This window comes from Chiloscyllium plagiosum, chromosome 33 (assembly GCF_004010195.1).
Source record: "Chiloscyllium plagiosum isolate BGI_BamShark_2017 chromosome 33, ASM401019v2, whole genome shotgun sequence".
Taxonomy (NCBI): Eukaryota; Metazoa; Chordata; class Chondrichthyes; order Orectolobiformes; family Hemiscylliidae; genus Chiloscyllium; species Chiloscyllium plagiosum.
Window position 1 is genome coordinate 10,544,655 of NC_057742.1, and position 16,930 is coordinate 10,561,584.

A 16,930-nucleotide genomic window follows, 5' to 3' on the forward strand; every position below is an offset into this window, starting at 1 on the left:
ATGGCATCACCAACCCAACGAAACCTAAACACATAAATAGAAGTCGGGCCATACCATCTGTGCTTCATCTGGAGGCTCACTGATGATGTTACCTAGTATGGTGATGAAACATCTGACAATGAACCATCCAGCTCACAGAGTAAACCTACATCCAGCATCTTCAATTACAGATTAGTTACAACCAATGAAGTACTTTTGAGGTGTGCTTCCTATTAATAATGTAGCCAATTTTGCACACAGCAAAAGGACACAAACTGCAACCCTATAAAAATGGGATAACCTCATTCTCAATGGTCTGGATACAGCCAGACCATTGAGAATAGTGTCAATGCTCTTCTTCAAAAGAGAGTCATCCAACAGAGCAGACAGATGGGTCTCAGTTAATGTCTCATCTCCAACAATGCAGTGCCCCCTCAGTAATGCAATGGAGTGTCAGGTTTGATTTTTCTGTGGAATGAGCCTTGAACCTATTACCTCATGGATCAAAGGCTTGAGTGCTACCCAATAAGACATGCTTGGATGAAGCAAAACAGGACATCTCTGGTACAATATGGCAAAAAAACTATTTGCTCACTTTTTTTGAAAAGGTGGCAGCAAATAAGGTATCTTAGGTACATAACGGATGGGAGTGCCTTTGATCCTGCAGGAAAAAGTGACAATATTGTCTACCAGAAGTATTACATAACCATGTCCATAGGCAGACAACAGCACTGATGACCCCATTCCAATCTCAATAAGTGGTGGTCAACATAAGAGTGTAAGCATAATAATTTTTCACTCCAATAATATCAAAGTCATCAAAACTAAGTTCACAAAAAAGTAAAAAGTCTCTGACTTTTGTCATCACTTGTGCTGTTAAGCTATTTAGTTGACTTTTCTTTTGCAAGTTTTTTTTATAAGGAAGTAGTTCAGAATGAACTGATAGAATGGCTGATTGATGGTCTTGATTCACGTTGTTGCTGCAGTATGTGTGCAAATATACTAGTGGACAACATTCACAAGACCTGAAATTTGTGAAAATACTTTGTAAGCTAATGAGTATTATGAAAAATTTAAAACTTAAAGAAAGCTGAATTCAAATTTCATACAATAACCATAGACAATAGTGGACCCACGATTGAATCAAGTTTATTGATAACATGCAGAACGTCAAACTATTGGATCTGACCTTTTTCTAATGGTAAAACACAAATTTCACCACCAATAAATCATTAATTCTGGTGGGTGAATGGCCGACAGAGTTATACAGATTAGAAAGTCTTGGTATCAACTCCTCAGATACAAATGGTTAGCTTATCTCAGCTGGGTACTGATGGACACAGCGTCCGCTGGTGTCAGAGCCGCTGGGTTTAGGAGAGGGAAAACAAACTGCAGTTCACTCTTCTGATCTCGGTCAGTGATCCCTGATTGAAAAGACTGTGCAGACAGATGTGTGCATATCTTGAGTCAGGACAGAATTGGGCTTAGCCTTGATGTCTTTCATGGTAGAGTAGTGTCCTGCAGCTCACTTTCCAGGCTCACAGATTAAAAAATGGCTATTTGAGTGAAGAACCAGGGGACAGTTTGTGCCCATGTAAACAAACTCGGCATGAATCAGTGCCGCCAACAGAGAAGGGCAGAAAATTTAAAAGAAGAAACCAGGAAGAATGAAACATTTCCATAACTCATGTAGAGTAATATATTCAGCATGATCTGTCTACTTTTGTACTGGTTCTGCCTCTGTTCCTCAACTCCCCCCTCAACTCTGTCTTCGACAAAAAGGTCTTTAGCTAATGACACCCAAAGATGAAAGAGATGCAGATCATAAAGCCATTTAAAATCACTTTGCTTGATTTTTGAAATAATATGTATAGTCCAAGCAACGTCCAACAACATATTAACAGACAGCAGCACAAATTCATGTGCTGAAGTGGCTTAAAAAAAAGACATATTTTGTTCTTGCGTGAATGTCTAGGACTGTACTAAGCTTACACTTTTTGACATCTGTTGTTCTATATTTGTCCAGCAAATGTTAGCGTGCTAGCGTTTAAATAATCTTGCCAGGAGTTCATGGATTCTGTTTTCAGCTTGAGATCAGTTTACAAAAAAAGCCAGCTAACAAAGGAAAATGCAAATACCTCATACAAAAAGGAACAGTGAGTTACCTGCAATGCTAGTCCAGACAAGAAGTTTACCTCAGTTAATGTTTCCTTCATGAAACTAAAACAAGTCATTCAAATGATGAGGTATTTAACTTTTATTGTCACACAAATGACTTGCTAATTATTTAAAAGTTGACATTTTACCATGCAAACAAAGTATGAATATTTCATCCAGAAACAGAGCCACTATGTTTTTTTAAGGTCTCAGAACACCTGGCAAGGCTGTTGCCCAAGCTGGAACCAAATGTCATTTCACTCACAAGTCAGTATTTTCTTTGTAAGTTCCAGAGGAAATCATTGTCAAAACAATCTGATCAGAGAGAAAAAACTAAAACATAACTAAGGGGACACTGCCTCGGGATAATAGTGAGCTCCTTCTGATGATCAAAGCGTGCAAAGTTATGACCATGTTAGGAGAGTCTAAGTCATGTTGCTATGAGTGCACATATGTACAATTTTTATTTGGCAAATACGGAACACTTTCCAAAGATACACCCTCGCATATCCAAGTCCACATCGATATGGCTATGATGATGTACCACTGAAGCGCGTACAGTTCAAAACGTCGCAGCTGATCAGTGAAAGACGTTGGTCTACTTGTCCAGATAAGTCTATTTGGAAATCTACTTGCAGGTTATCAATGGGCCAAGGAACAGGAACAATCCCTTGTTTCTCCTGACAGATCTTCCCTTCCAGGTTCCAAAATATCTGGTCATTTATGATAATGCCAGAATGTTTATATGTTAACTGTGCAAATATGCAATACTTGTGATAAATGGTTCCACCAAAAATGGAGGTAATTCTTTATTACTGCAGAAACACTGCACCTTCAGGCATATTTGCCCATCTTATAACACAAGGGTCAGGACAGAGCAGATCATTCCTCGTGATGAATAACGTAATTCTCCCTACAGACTCATTCCCTGTAGTGTATTTCATTTCTAATTTTAATAGCAATATTAAAACAAGATGTAAAGCCTGAAAATGAACTTTACAAAAAAAGCTGCATGATTTTGGAATTCAATAAAAGTTAGGCTTGACAAGTATTGTTCAAGCTTGTTATTAAAGATCATAGACCAAAATTACCACCCTAGTTCATTGTGTAGCACCTTGATAAATGCAGTTACTGTACATGCACAATTCACAGCAACCACCCTTTAGAGTAAGCCTTATGAATTTTCACTCCTGGCGCACAGCTTCACATGCTGATGGTGCACTTTGGGAATTCAGAGGCAGAGGTCAACATGCCTTGCAGGATTTTCTGTCTGTTAAAATTAATGAATGGAAAATCTCACTGGGAGTGCTGACCTCTGCACCCAACTACCCAGTATGTGCTTGAAGCATGTGGAACTGTGTGTCAGAAGTAGAAATACATGAAATCCATCTTAAAGCTTTCAGTTAAAAAATGTACAAAGTATTTTGCTTTCTGAAATGTAATATATTTTAAATTTTAATAACTCATTGTTATATGTAGAAATGACAACCTGCCATTATAGATGATACAGAATCATTTACTGTACAGCAGGAGAATCATGGAAAGAAACTCCACAGATAATATCTTTTTAATACCATTTCAATTACTGTGGTTGGAAGTATGAAGATTCGGCTCCCCCAGAAACCCGACTGCTTAAAGCTTTTACCTCGAACAATTTTTTTTACCTTCGTCTTTATGTTATTTTTACTAAATATTTTAACTTTTATTGCCTTTGCTCCCAATTTCAAGTAATACGTGTCTGCTATCTTAGAATATATAACCTGATCTATGTCATAAAGTGGACAAAAATCCACCAGTAAATCTCAGTGTAACTATTTTTATTTCTGTCCTAAGCTCAAGTAGCATTTGTGGATCCAATAAGATGAGGTCTGTTGACTGAACTGGCAAGTTGTATTAAGCTGCTCAGTGGACCCCACAACACCATTCTTAATGAATCTTTCAGTCTATGTGACATACTTGTTAATGCTTTTGGGCCAGTTGTGGTTTTCTTCAGCTGAGCTCTGTTTTCAGATTCTTTGACTGTTTTTCTTGCTACACATATTCCTTTTGAATGCAGAAATGCATTATTTAACTAGTCCTGCATCAGTTTTAAGAATCATGAGTGCCTGTTGAAGCTGTATGTTCCACTGATTCATCCTAATCTGACAAGTGCCACCCTTGTAAATGATCACTGATCCAGGTATTATCAAGCAGGAATTACAGGAGTCAATGTTGAAAGGATATATTTGAAAGAGGCGCATGAAAGCGGATTTTCTCAAAAATAGCCACTTGCATGAGCACTTTGTGTTTCTCAAGTTGAGGATGACTAATGTTGGGTGATGGAAGACAAATTAGGCATCAACCACTCCCTGGCAGGAGACAGAATAAACACCCCTCTGCAACACAGTGATAACCAGAGTTATGTGCTCAAACTCCAACCTTATTTTTCCATGTCATAGCGAATCAACTGACCTCAAATGAGAACTTATTAAATGCAGCTAATTCTTCTCATGTCCTGCAGTCTCAAAGGGAAACCGCTTTTTGCGCAAATCACCGCAGGTGAGTTTATCTTTCCACCAACCCTTCTGCTACACCAGCGGCAGACATGATCCTGCTCAGTCATGCCTACCACACCCAAAAACTGTCTATGTTTTTGGTTGAAAACCTAAAAGTCTACAGCGGTTATTTGCTTTGGCATTTGCAGAAAGCCTGTTGTCAGACACTCCCAGACGTGGTAGCGGTATGTTTGTAACATTCAATGTTACAGGGTCAGACATGTAGAATTGGGACTAACCAATGCTGACGGTGTATATTAAGTACATATTTACAAGGAGGATAACGCAGTTCTCTCAATAAGACCTACATTTTAAATAAAGAGAACTTTAGTTTCATCAACTTGAAGAATGTTGGTGTAGAAGTTTCTAATATTGAGCACTCTTGGTCATGATTAGACACAGAATAAACCCCAATCATGGTCCAACAGTTTGTTTCAGTACTGACTTCAGGATAGCCATTTCTTAGTGCACCACTGTCATATAGTTCCACCTCCCTTACGAGCCAAAATTCTATTTTTAATTGTTTAACGGAAAAGAGAACTGAGGTAAAAACAAGAGTGACATACATAATTTGTCACTCAAGTCTGCTTTTACTTAAATTAATAAGATGGCAATTTGGCCTTCCAATGGTCTCTAAGGTAGTGTCAACACCAACTTTTGATGAATTAAGCATGTGTCTATGCTTAACAAGTTCATTTTGTGTGGACCTGCCAGATGGTAAAGGCCACATTCGGTACTTCACCTTGGTCTGGTTTTAAACAAATATCTTCAGGACAAAAAGCCAGGTTCCAAGTTGATTTAAAAACAGAAAATGGTGGATAAACTCAGCAGGTTTGGCAGCATCTGTGAAGCAAGAAGCCATGTAAATAAATCAAAATGTTAATTCTGTTTCTCTCACCACAGATGCTGCCAACCATGTTGCATTTCTCCAAAGTTTCCTGTATTTACTTCAGACTTCCAGCATTCCGCAGTATTTTCCTTTGGTCCAGATTGATTTGAATTTTTTTATGTTATGTTTTGGGTATCAAATTACTACACTAGTAATTTTGAGAGTGAATCTGGGGCAGGATCTTTTAATGACAGTGCTGTAACTCCTGGCACAATCTAATGTCCCCTGTTGCTGGTAGTTAGTTACTGTACAATAACATGCACTGCAATTCATGTGGAAGTCCCAAATTCCAATGTCTTGTGCTTCTCATTGTCCTAAGATGAAGTGATCAAAATAGATCTTTTGCTAGTATCGGTTGTTATTTTTTTTTCTTACTTAGACATGGGATGTGGACATCACTGGCAAGGCCCAATTTATTTTCCCTTCCAAACTGGTGTTGCAAAGCTGGTGGCAATTCCTTTTAAATTACAGCAGTCCATGGATGCAGGTACTGTATTGTTATGAAGGGAGTTCCAGGATTTTTAACTCAGTGACAATGAAGGAATAGCAAATGGTTCCAAGACAGAACGGTATGCGGAGTGAAATCTGTAGCTAGTGATGTTCCTGCACACCTGCTGCTCTTGTCATTCTATGCGGTAAAGACTTATGGTTTGGAAGGTGCTGCACACGGAAGAATGGTGAGCTGATGCAGTATATCTTGTAGATGGAACACACTGCTACCACTGTGTGTCATGTGGTTATGAGAAAGTGAATGTTGAGAGTGGTGATTGGATGCCAGTCAAGTAATGAGTACTGCATTACTTTCTTGACTTGTACCTTGTGGACAGGTTCTGGGAAGTCAGGAGGTAAGTTACATGCCACAGAATTAGGTGAGTTGGGTCTGGAGAGATACTCGCCAACTTCAGCAATTATGTGTTGGGCAAGAAGACTCACTAGGGAATCTCCAAACTCACCAGAATTAGGGCCCTTAAGCAGTCAATAAATGGAAGATAAAGAGCTTCAACTCAACACCAACTTGATGCCTGGCTTTTTTGACAGGCAAAAGAAAAGGCCAATCTGGGGACACCTGCCAGGTTGTGGGGGGTGGGAGGGTAGGAAGGGTCTCCATTTACCTCGATCTGAGGTAATTTGGGAGCAGAGATGGTGATCAAGGGGTAGCTAAAACGTAACCTCCAGCTGTTTCCTTTTATTCATTCACAGAATGTGGGCACTGCTGACTATGCATAAGGCAGTTAAGAGTCAAACAGCAGTTAATAATCTCATGATAATACTGAGGCCATCACCTCCCCAAAGGGAAGCAGATTCATAGGAACACCACCACATGAAAGTTCTCCATGCTTCAACATCCTGACTTGGAAACATATTACCATATCTTCACTGTTGCTGAGTCAAAATCTTGCAATTCCAACCTTCATACCCAATACCCCCCAACCTCCACAGCAGTACTGTGAGGATGTCTACATCAAATGGAAGCAGCAGTTCAAGAAGCCAGCTCAACACATGTTCTCAAGAGCAATGTGAAGGCAAAGTCTACATTCCCTGAAATAAATATTTTTAAAAATGGAGGATCTCAGCCTTAGGACTCATCCATGCCAGCCTAAGTAAAATTCCAATGTCATGGTAAATCTTAGTTATTATCAAAGAACCTCTCTGCCTTTGGAAACAAATTGTAAACAATCATGGAATCTCATCAGACCTTAATCATTGTTTAAGTTGTTTTATAATTTTTTTCCTTGTGATCTTTTCCTTCCCTCTCTTTATATAATTTTCTGCAACCAATGTAATGCTAGGTTAAATATTCTGACACACCATTGATGGTTCTGATTTTACATGGTTTACCAACAATTCTTCAGTATGATTGGTTAAGGATAAACATGGTTGCTTACTCTGCTGCCCTCTAGCTGTTTTTTTAAAGTGGTTGAATGATGGGAACTTCCCATGCAAACACCCACATAAAATTTATGAAAAGTTCATGTCTACTAAATAACTGCTGCTGTTCAGTCGCTGCAGATCACATATTCACACACGCAAAAAAATTCAAGAGATGTTCAGTTCTCAGAGTAATAATGTCAGTCTGCCACAAGAGAGGATTGTGTGATTGCCTCACTCACCATGCCATGGGTGGGATTGTGTTTCAAAACTTAGCTCTTGCAGCTGCGTTGGAGAAACCCAGTAGACAGAGTTACACTTGTACATTTGTCCTCAGCAGTGCCTCAATACATGGTGATGTGAACTATTTCCACCAAACACAGTCTTCTATGAACCATCTGGCTTGAGATCGAAGTGCTCTCTGACCTGCCTGAAGCTAGGTGGAAGCCAGTGAAACAGAAATGTGTTTGTTTTCTGATAGCATCGCTTCTTGAGAAAGCAGCTTTTCTCTCCTTCTTAAACGGATTGTGGACAGTCAGGAGCCGGCCCATTATATAAACTCAAGTCATTCCAAAGTTCTCCTTTACTCTTCACTTATTTACAAAGTTGTTGCACTTTCATAAATCTGCACAAGTTACTCACCAAGGCATGCATACCTTTTCTACTGTGATTTTTGAAATCCAACAAAATTGTACAATGAAAAGAGGTTGGCCTGCTCATGGTTTTTTAAATATTTCTTTTGAACTGATGTTTGTCCCAATTTTCCCCATGTACTTCTATCCTGAAGGCACTGACTCCCACTGTGCCATTCTTTGCATAAGGCTCGGCAGTACGTGCAGCAGACTGTTTGATTAAAGAAGGCACAATTTATTTCTTGTTCATTTTTCTCCTCTTGCTCTGAATCAAACATGGAGATTGCTTCGTAATCATCAGAGGTCCCTTAGCACATCTCTTCATGTAAAAGCCAATAAGTGTCAGTAGCATATTCAATTATTACAGGTATTATACTGAAGCTCAATCCAGTTCTGCACACAAACATTCGTAATCAATGTAACTGGATGGAGATCAGCACAGTACCATCAGCTGATTTGTCCATTCCTCCCCCTCAACTCAAAAGTGCTGAAGACAAGTGAAGGCATTCACTTTAACAGCCCTGAAATCATTTAAGTTAGAATACATCCAACGTGAAGATAACAAAAGAGCTCCTTCTTGTTTTTTCTAATTTAGAAAATCAAGTTTTCAAAACTTTGTATAAAAATTAAGATCCATAAGATCCAAATTAAGAAGGTACAACTTCCATAACTCAACAGCCTAAATCAAATCCTAAATCCAACATTAGACATAACCTGCAACTAACATCTGAAAAGTGACAGAAAGTATCGCCAGCGAGCTGCAATTCCTGCTCTGATTGCTCTATAAACTGAATGCAACAATTGGCCTCACGGCCTTGCATGAGGGTTGGACAAAGAATGCTTGATCCAACTCATGCCTGTGACTCTTGCTGAAAAGATTTTGAGAGATGTAGGAGTCATCAAATCCGATGCCTTCTTTAATCAAACAGTCTGCTGCACGTACTGCCGAGCCTTATGCAGAGAATGGCACAGTGGGAGTCAGTGCCTTCAGGATAGAAGTACATGGGGAAAATTGGGACAAACATCAGTTCAAAAGAAATATTTAAAAAACCATGAGCAGGCCAACCTCTTTTCATTGTACAATTTTGTTGGATTTATAGCGAAGTAAAATTTTATGTTTTTCATCACAAGCATGTAGTAACACATACACGCTAAAACTACATAATCTACAATTGAAGGTTAGCTTGCCTCCTTGAAAACTATCCTAGAATTCAGTAAACAGTTTTCTTGATTATTTCTGACAGGGAGTCAAATGTCACATCAAGTTAATCAGTTGCACTTAAGTATTATTTTAGCTCTTTTTCCATTGACCCCTGGTATTACTGTAAAATGCATTTCTGAAAATTACTCTCGCTGAATTTAAGAAATTAAAGACAAGACTTTCCGCAATGCTCTACAGCCGCCTTCTGACATAAAAATGCTTTGTTACCACAAATGTTTTTCTACACCCATTCCATTCATGGCATGGAAAGATTTTTCCTTGTTTTAATTGGGAAGAAGGATCCAAATTAAATTTTAAAGTTAATGAAGACAATCACAAATAAACCATTCATAATGACAAATGGTTCAAAAACTATTACACACCAGTTAAAAATGAGAAAGTTAGGATTAAGAAGGAAGGCCTTTACAAGTTACTGAACTGAAATATTAGCCCTGCTTACCATTCTACAGATTCTGGGATTATATTGAGTTATTTCCACTTTTTCTGTTGTTATTTTATTTTCTTTGCACCAACAGGGAACTTATCACGGAAGACCATTTAAGCCTACAGCATAAATCGGTGCAGGATGCAAATGAGCAAGTGAAGGGGAGTTAATGCAAGAAGTTAGTTAGGTGGAGTTACATTTGACAGTGTAATAGGTCTAACAATTCCTACCCCTTAAAACATATCAGGAGAGGGTTCCCAAAATATGAAGATTTTAACTTAATGCAATTATTATTTCTACAACTTACTGAGCTCTGTTTCCATAAACAACAACTTGCATTTATATTGCTGCTTTAACCCAGTGAAATGGCTGCCATGTGAAGTACACCATATTCAGATCCAACCTAAACAATGTGTGCATTACTTTGCCATATTTACTCTACCACCTGGTTCAACTGAATGTTATTGGACCCCAATACCAAACTTGGAAGCCATGTTTTTGTACATGTGCAACATATCATTATGTGTCATTCCTATGACAACTTTTATAAGATTTTCTTTAGTTTTTTTAAAAAAAGGTCAATATTTGGTTTAATAGGATAGGATGAATTAATTTACTAATTTAGGAGGCCAAGTGAGCGTGGGAACCTGATGTTAAGCCTGAGCTGTGTTTAATGCATGACTCACATGCGTTAATTCAACACAACTAGGTCAGCACATTTGTCTTAAGCAAAATGTAAGCCCCACAAAATTCCAGAGTTTGTCATGAAATCTTTGGGTAATACAGGAAAATCATCCTCAAGAAACTTCACAATAAATTGCTTTTGAAAGCCAGACACTCACCTTACAGACAAATCAGCAACATCCCACAACAGCAATGAGACAAATAACCAGATAGCATGTTCTGATGGTGATGACTGAAAAGATAATTCTCAGTTGGAACAATAGGAGTTGTTCATTAGTATGCATTCTACAGAAGAGATCGTGGTGGAAGCAAATAATCAGCCCATTTCCCAAATCAAACACTTGTGTAAAAATTCAAATGTATTCATAATGGATTGGGCTAATGGTATATATAGTTCCTTTATATTTTTGACACATGCTAAAATGCTTGTAAGGCAGGGATCAATTTGTGTAAAGACATTTTAGACTTCTTCAGGTAAAGCTAATTTAATTTCTGTCATAGTTCAGTTCTGCCAGAATCTGTCTGGATGATGCTCTTCAAAATGCCTAAATCTATTAGGATTTCTTAGAGCAACATGTTGCAACCTGTCACAAATTAGTGTTACACAAATGAAGGTAAGAGGTTTCTATGTAAGCTGTAGGCAGGCATGGGAAGAACTGCCAGTGCTGAGGATTTAGCATCATTGTTCCCATGGAATTCTCTCAATACTTAAAAATGATTTCCCACTAGTGCTGACTTCACTAAATTAACTTCTTTCATTATAACCTTTCCTCTACAGTGGATAGTTCAACTTGAAAGAAACAGTATGGAGGTCCTAGAAGAGAGTTAGTAAATAATGCACAACCTGGTGAGACATGGAGGGGTGTAGATTAGGGAAGATGCAGACTCTAGTTCCAGTGTGAGTAGAGTTAGCGGACCTTAGTGATAGTGGCAATGAAGAGCTACAGTTGTGTGTTTAGAGTCCCTGGGTTTAGGGCATGTAATAAAGCAAAGCACTGATCAGGCAAAATTCTGGAAGAATTTTTAGAAGAGATGATCCAAAGCTTGGTTTAAGTGGTGAGTTTTAACATGGGTGGTCTGAAAGATGAAGAGTGAGATGGAGAGACAGAAGTGTTAAGTAGAATTTGGCAACAAAATATGAATAATACATCTCACAACATGGTCAAAGTTGTGTAAACTTCTGACTATCCCAAGTAGAACTCGTTCATTCTGCATCTCACTAGGCTGACAGTAATAAGAAATATGCAATGTTCAGAAACGCATGTGTAATATGATCAATTCAGAGAGACTTACATTCCTTGGACATGCCAACTTCCAGGCACTTCTGCAGCCGGCAATACTGGCATCGATTTCGAGTGACTTTGTTGATGATGCAGTTCTTATCTCTGTGGCACGTATACACCATGTTCTTTTGAATGCTTCTTCTGAAAAAACCCTGCACAAAACACAGGGGGAAAATATGGAACTCACATTGAAAATAGACATGTAAACTCTAAAACTGCATTACCAGACACAAAAAAAAACTCAATGGTCCAACTAATAATGACAACAAAAGCTCACAGCTGCAGTCCCCGCTCTATTTGTTATTTGTTTTCAGCCAGTTATATTAAGAACATGACATCTGGCCTCAGCAGACTGGGATCGTGAAAACAAAAGTGGCCAGGGTATCCTCTCCCAATCACTGTGTACCGGACAGCACGTTTTCTTTATTTTTTTCATGGAATGCAGCCATTCTTTTTCACACCTAATTGTCCAGAGAGCAGTTAAGAGTCAACCATATTGCTGTGATCTGGAGTCACTAGCAGGATAGATCAGGCAAAGATAGCAGAATTCCTTCCCTAAAGAACATTAGTAAACCAGATGGGTTTTCATAACAATCAACAGTGGTTACATGGTCATCATTTGGCAAGCATTTAATTCCAGATTACATTGAGTTAGAATTACTCAATGACAAAATAGCACAGGATCATGCTTGGCTTTGAAGCTCTCGATGGTCAAATTTCACATTCATATTCACTGTTTTATGTTCCACGTACAGAATGGATCACCTGGAAAATGTTCTTGCTAGGAACCATTGCACATGGAGCTTAATCCTAACAAGGAGGCGAAAATTAAGGAAATATTAAACAATGAAAGAAAATACAAGGGAGCTGGATCCAAACTTTGTGTCAAATGAATTTATATCACTGTGAGACAGAACGTAGGCTTGGTCTTACAATTGCTCAGAAGATCAGATACGGAGGGATGATCTCAAAACACATCTTAGAAAGCTCTTCCTCACCTCCAGGTGAAAAAAAAGCAAAGAACTTTAGGACAGGTTGCATGCTTGTCTAATTCATACAGATATTTTTCTCAGCACATATAATCGAAAGTGAAGGGAAAACTGACCGAGGCACTACTTCCAGATGTTTACCCTGCGACTACTGCTTGGAGTGTATCTGAATGGATGTTGGCTGGATCAATTCTGACAGCCCCTTACATCTGGAAGGCTCCTGGCATTCACCTTCAAACTCACAGGAATAAAACTTGAGATTTGATATAGTAAATGTCAGAAATCATAAGTGGTGCAGATAAGATTGAGGAAATTGCACACCTCAAAAGTTAGGTTATTTGAGCAACAGATCACCTAACCTGCTCCTCTGCATTTGTAAACCAGTCAGGTAAGGTACCACTGTAAGTAGTCAGCTGAAAATCACTAAATTATGGCAGAAACATTTACTTAAATAGATATTTACTCCCCTTTCACTACCAAGTTTAGTGCCAGTTCCTGTCTTATTCTCTTCTACACATTCTCATTCAAAACCTGTGGTTTTAAGAACGATGTTACTTACTTAAAAAAGATCATGCTTAGCATTATTACTCATTATTTTTTAACATAGTAAAACATTCAAAAGCACGTTACTGGAGTGCTGTCAAGCAAAACTTGGACATTGAAACACAAAAAAAAACATATTTTGGGGTAAAAATGTAGTTCACAGACAGATTTTAAAAGAGTGATTTTAAGGAAAGGTAAAATTTAGAGGGGCTTATATGGAGATTCTAGGTCTAGACAGAGAAGACTGAATTTACAGTTCCCAATTTGTACATTCTATCTGCATTTTAAGTCCTCTCTGGCCAAAACAGTGAAAAGGAGAGAGCTACAGGTTGTCTATCAAGTGCTACATTGTAGAACATATATCTTTAATGATTTAACGCATGACCTCACCATATACCCATTTCGGGGGCAAGTGGAGGCATGGACGAAGTTGAAAGGGTAGTTTCCAAGAGCTACCTTGTCTTTGACCCCTCTATCCAAGTAACGCTCCTCATGAGGAGCAAAATCAAAAGAGCAACCTTTTCTCGAATGAATACCCTGAAGTGCTGATCTTGACTGACACTCTGGTCAGCAACGTTTGGCAAGCTATATGCAGCGTGGGAATGTAGCTGGACTACTAGTCCCTGTCTAACGTTCAGCGACATGGGTTTGAATCACACCCATTCAGATGGTGAAATTTGAATTCAATAAATGGCAACCAGGTAACTCCCTGTTGCAAACCAATATCAGGTTCAGTACTGAGATTTAAGGACGGAAATCTGCCATCCTCACCTGGTCTGGCCTGTATTTGATTCTACATCCACAACAACTTGACTGACTATGCTGCAAATGCTGGTCTAGCCAGAGTTGTTCATATCCCATGTGCAAAATCTACATATACAAGCTCGAGAGTTGGAATATGTGGGATGTGTTCATCTTAAACTTCAAAAGGATGCCTCTCATTCATGTGTTGGTTCCTGTCATGATAACAGAATAGAAAGATTATCCCACAGGGGATGACATATCTGTTACTGAGTAGCCCTCACTATGGACAACGTATAAAGATTGCCCACTATTTTTGCTCTGTCACAAGTAGAGATAAACATAGAGTTCCTACAGTGTCGAGGCAGGCCATTTGGCCCATCAATTCTACACCGACCCTCCGAAGAGCATACCAACCAGACCCATCCCCCCTGTCCTATCCCTGTAACCCTGCATTTCCCATGGCTAACCCAACTAGCCTGCACATCCCTGGACACAACGGGCAATTTAATTTAGCATGGCCAATCTTCCTAACTTGCATTTCCTTGGACTGTGGCAGGAAACTGGAGCATCTGGAGGTAACAAATGCAGACATGGGGAGAATGTGCAAACTCCACACAAACAGAAGCCTCAGGATGGAATTGAACCCAGGTCCCTGACGCTGTGAGGCAGCAGTGCTAATCACTGAGCCACTGTGCCACCCTGTAGTACAAGTGCGTACAGACAGAAAAACAAAATTTATAAGTGAAACTTATCACGCATTTCTGGCTCACAAACATCTTACCGCAACTTATTTCAGCTAAAATAGCATGCTCTGTTTATGTTAATCCCAAGTGCTTTGACCGTGGGAAAGCACACTAAACAAAAACTAAGAACTGTAAGGCCACTGGCCTTCACTGTAACAAATATCCAAATAAAGTCACTTAAGACCAATGGGTAGATCACTGGAAGAGCAAATGAGTGTAACAAGAAATAGATTTTGAAAAGAAAAGCAGTAAGTTCCTTGAAAAGATTATGCACCTCAACTGAATGGAAAATGGCATGCAAATACTTCCTTACTTGCATCTTCAGAGAGGACATTGGCAAGTTTTAAGAAGGAAAAAAACATGTCTTCCCAAATTTCTATAACATTCTGGCATTTTGCCATTCAGAGTGATAAATTTCATTCTCTTATCCTTTTGGTCTTTTATCCTCTTCAATAATTTATGAGTTGCAATTAGAACACCCTCCTGAAATTAAGTGAGTAGCACTGATACCGTTTGCCAACCTGATACCAGGTTTAGAAGTTCCTCCTCAAGTTGAGGGCAGCTCCTGTTGACAGACCTATGACCTTTTTCTCTACATGCATGCAAACCTCCAACTGACTGCACTGGGCTGGTTAACTTGCACTTGTCTGGTAAGTTCATATGCGTTGGTTAATTTAAATAAGTTAAATAAACAGTGTTTGTTTTCAAATACAAAGTAACGGAGTCTGATTTGGAAGTTTATCAAGGCACAAATATACAAAATCAATATAAATTAAGCATATAATACAATTCCAAGCATCAAATGACATGTAAATAAACACGTACATTTATGGAGCTCTTGGTAGGGGAACAGATCCACAGCTGCTTCATACAGGCATGATGAAAATTGGATGGCAAATTAAGGAGTGACTAGCAAGGGATCTAAAAGATAGATTCAAGGTGGTTTTAAGGAAGCTCTTAAAAGAGAGGATAATGAAAGGGTGACAGGCTAAACAGAAAAAGAGTTTATTTTCTGAGTTAAGAAGTTGTTTTTCCCAATGCCAATGCTGAGGTAGACAGCTCACTATTGAGTTTCAGATTAAACAAACTGGTTATACTATACCGTGCTGATGTGCTGGAGTTTAGTTTCATAGTGGGGCGTGGTGTGTACAGGTATAGCTTGGAAGTGAAATTGATTTGTTTATCCTTGTAGTGACTGCAATATAACAGCTAGGTGTAAAATATAAGCTTAGCCGAGTGATTTCAGGGCTGCCTAGAAACTTTTCTGAACTGACTCAATTTAGCAAAGTATTTTTATTACATTGATTATATTTAAAGAATGAAATAGTGCTTGAATGTCAGTGGGTAAGAACTCTGCTCATTCTATTTTGTCTGCTAAATAGTGCTGTAAATGAACATCATAACCTGGGTCTGGTGGAACCATGATCTCTACACATGTACTGTTTCAAAAGGCTTTCATATTGCACTGAAGGTTGTTCTTGACAAGCAACACTGAAACATACACCTGGGGTCTGTATGCACTAATTGCTCTGTACCTCTCCCACTGTTCTCAATGAAGACCTACTGGAAGTTCAATATTGAAGGCAATGGGATACCATGTCCTGCTTTTACTTATAAATGAAAACTTGACAACTCAGCCTCAGGAGGTTTGAATTGATTATTAATATGCATGAGAGCAGCCAACGGAATAACTGAGCATTTTCCCTTCAAGATTTTTGCTATCGTTCAATTCTAGCTTTTGTGCATTTCTGACTTTCCTTTGGCAAGCTCCAGAATTTGCTCTTTAAAGCCGCCTTTTTCTCTTCTTCATTAAAATACTCCTCAAAGCATCTCTCTTCAACTAAGCTTTTGATCATCTGTCCTAATACCATATATACTCATGTACAAGTAGACCCCTTATTTTTGGCCAAAAAATCTTGTATTTTCCACATACCTCGTGTATAAGTTGACTCTAGTTCTTCACAGTTATACATCAATATTTATAAATCCATACGCCTGCCTGTTGCGCTCCACTCCGGCTTTCCAGTCTGCTGGCCGTACTGCTCTGTTCAGGGTCTTCTGGTCTGCCAGCCATCATAATCTACTCCAGGTTTTCAGAATTACTGTAATCCACGGAGTCAGTTTCCGCAGTTTCAGTTACCCGTAATTTACCAGCGCGAACATATTACAGAGAATGTTCAAGGACCAGGGGGCTGCCTGGAACGTAAGTTTCCCATTTTAAATGACCACATGGATATT

The 16,930-nt window shown here is 38.8% G+C and overlaps 1 protein-coding gene across 22 annotated transcripts in view; it reads right to left on the reverse strand.

Moving 5' to 3' along the window:
* raraa (retinoic acid receptor, alpha a) overlaps window positions 1-16,930 on the reverse strand; it is a 580,457-nt gene that overhangs the window by 34,769 nt on the left and 528,758 nt on the right. For all 22 annotated transcript variants that reach the window (XM_043674897.1, XM_043674912.1, XM_043674905.1 and 19 more), the window contains one exon: window positions 11,684-11,825. In XM_043674897.1, coding sequence (XP_043530832.1) covers window positions 11,684-11,825 — 142 coding nt within the window. The remainder of the gene's footprint in view (window positions 1-11,683; window positions 11,826-16,930) is intronic.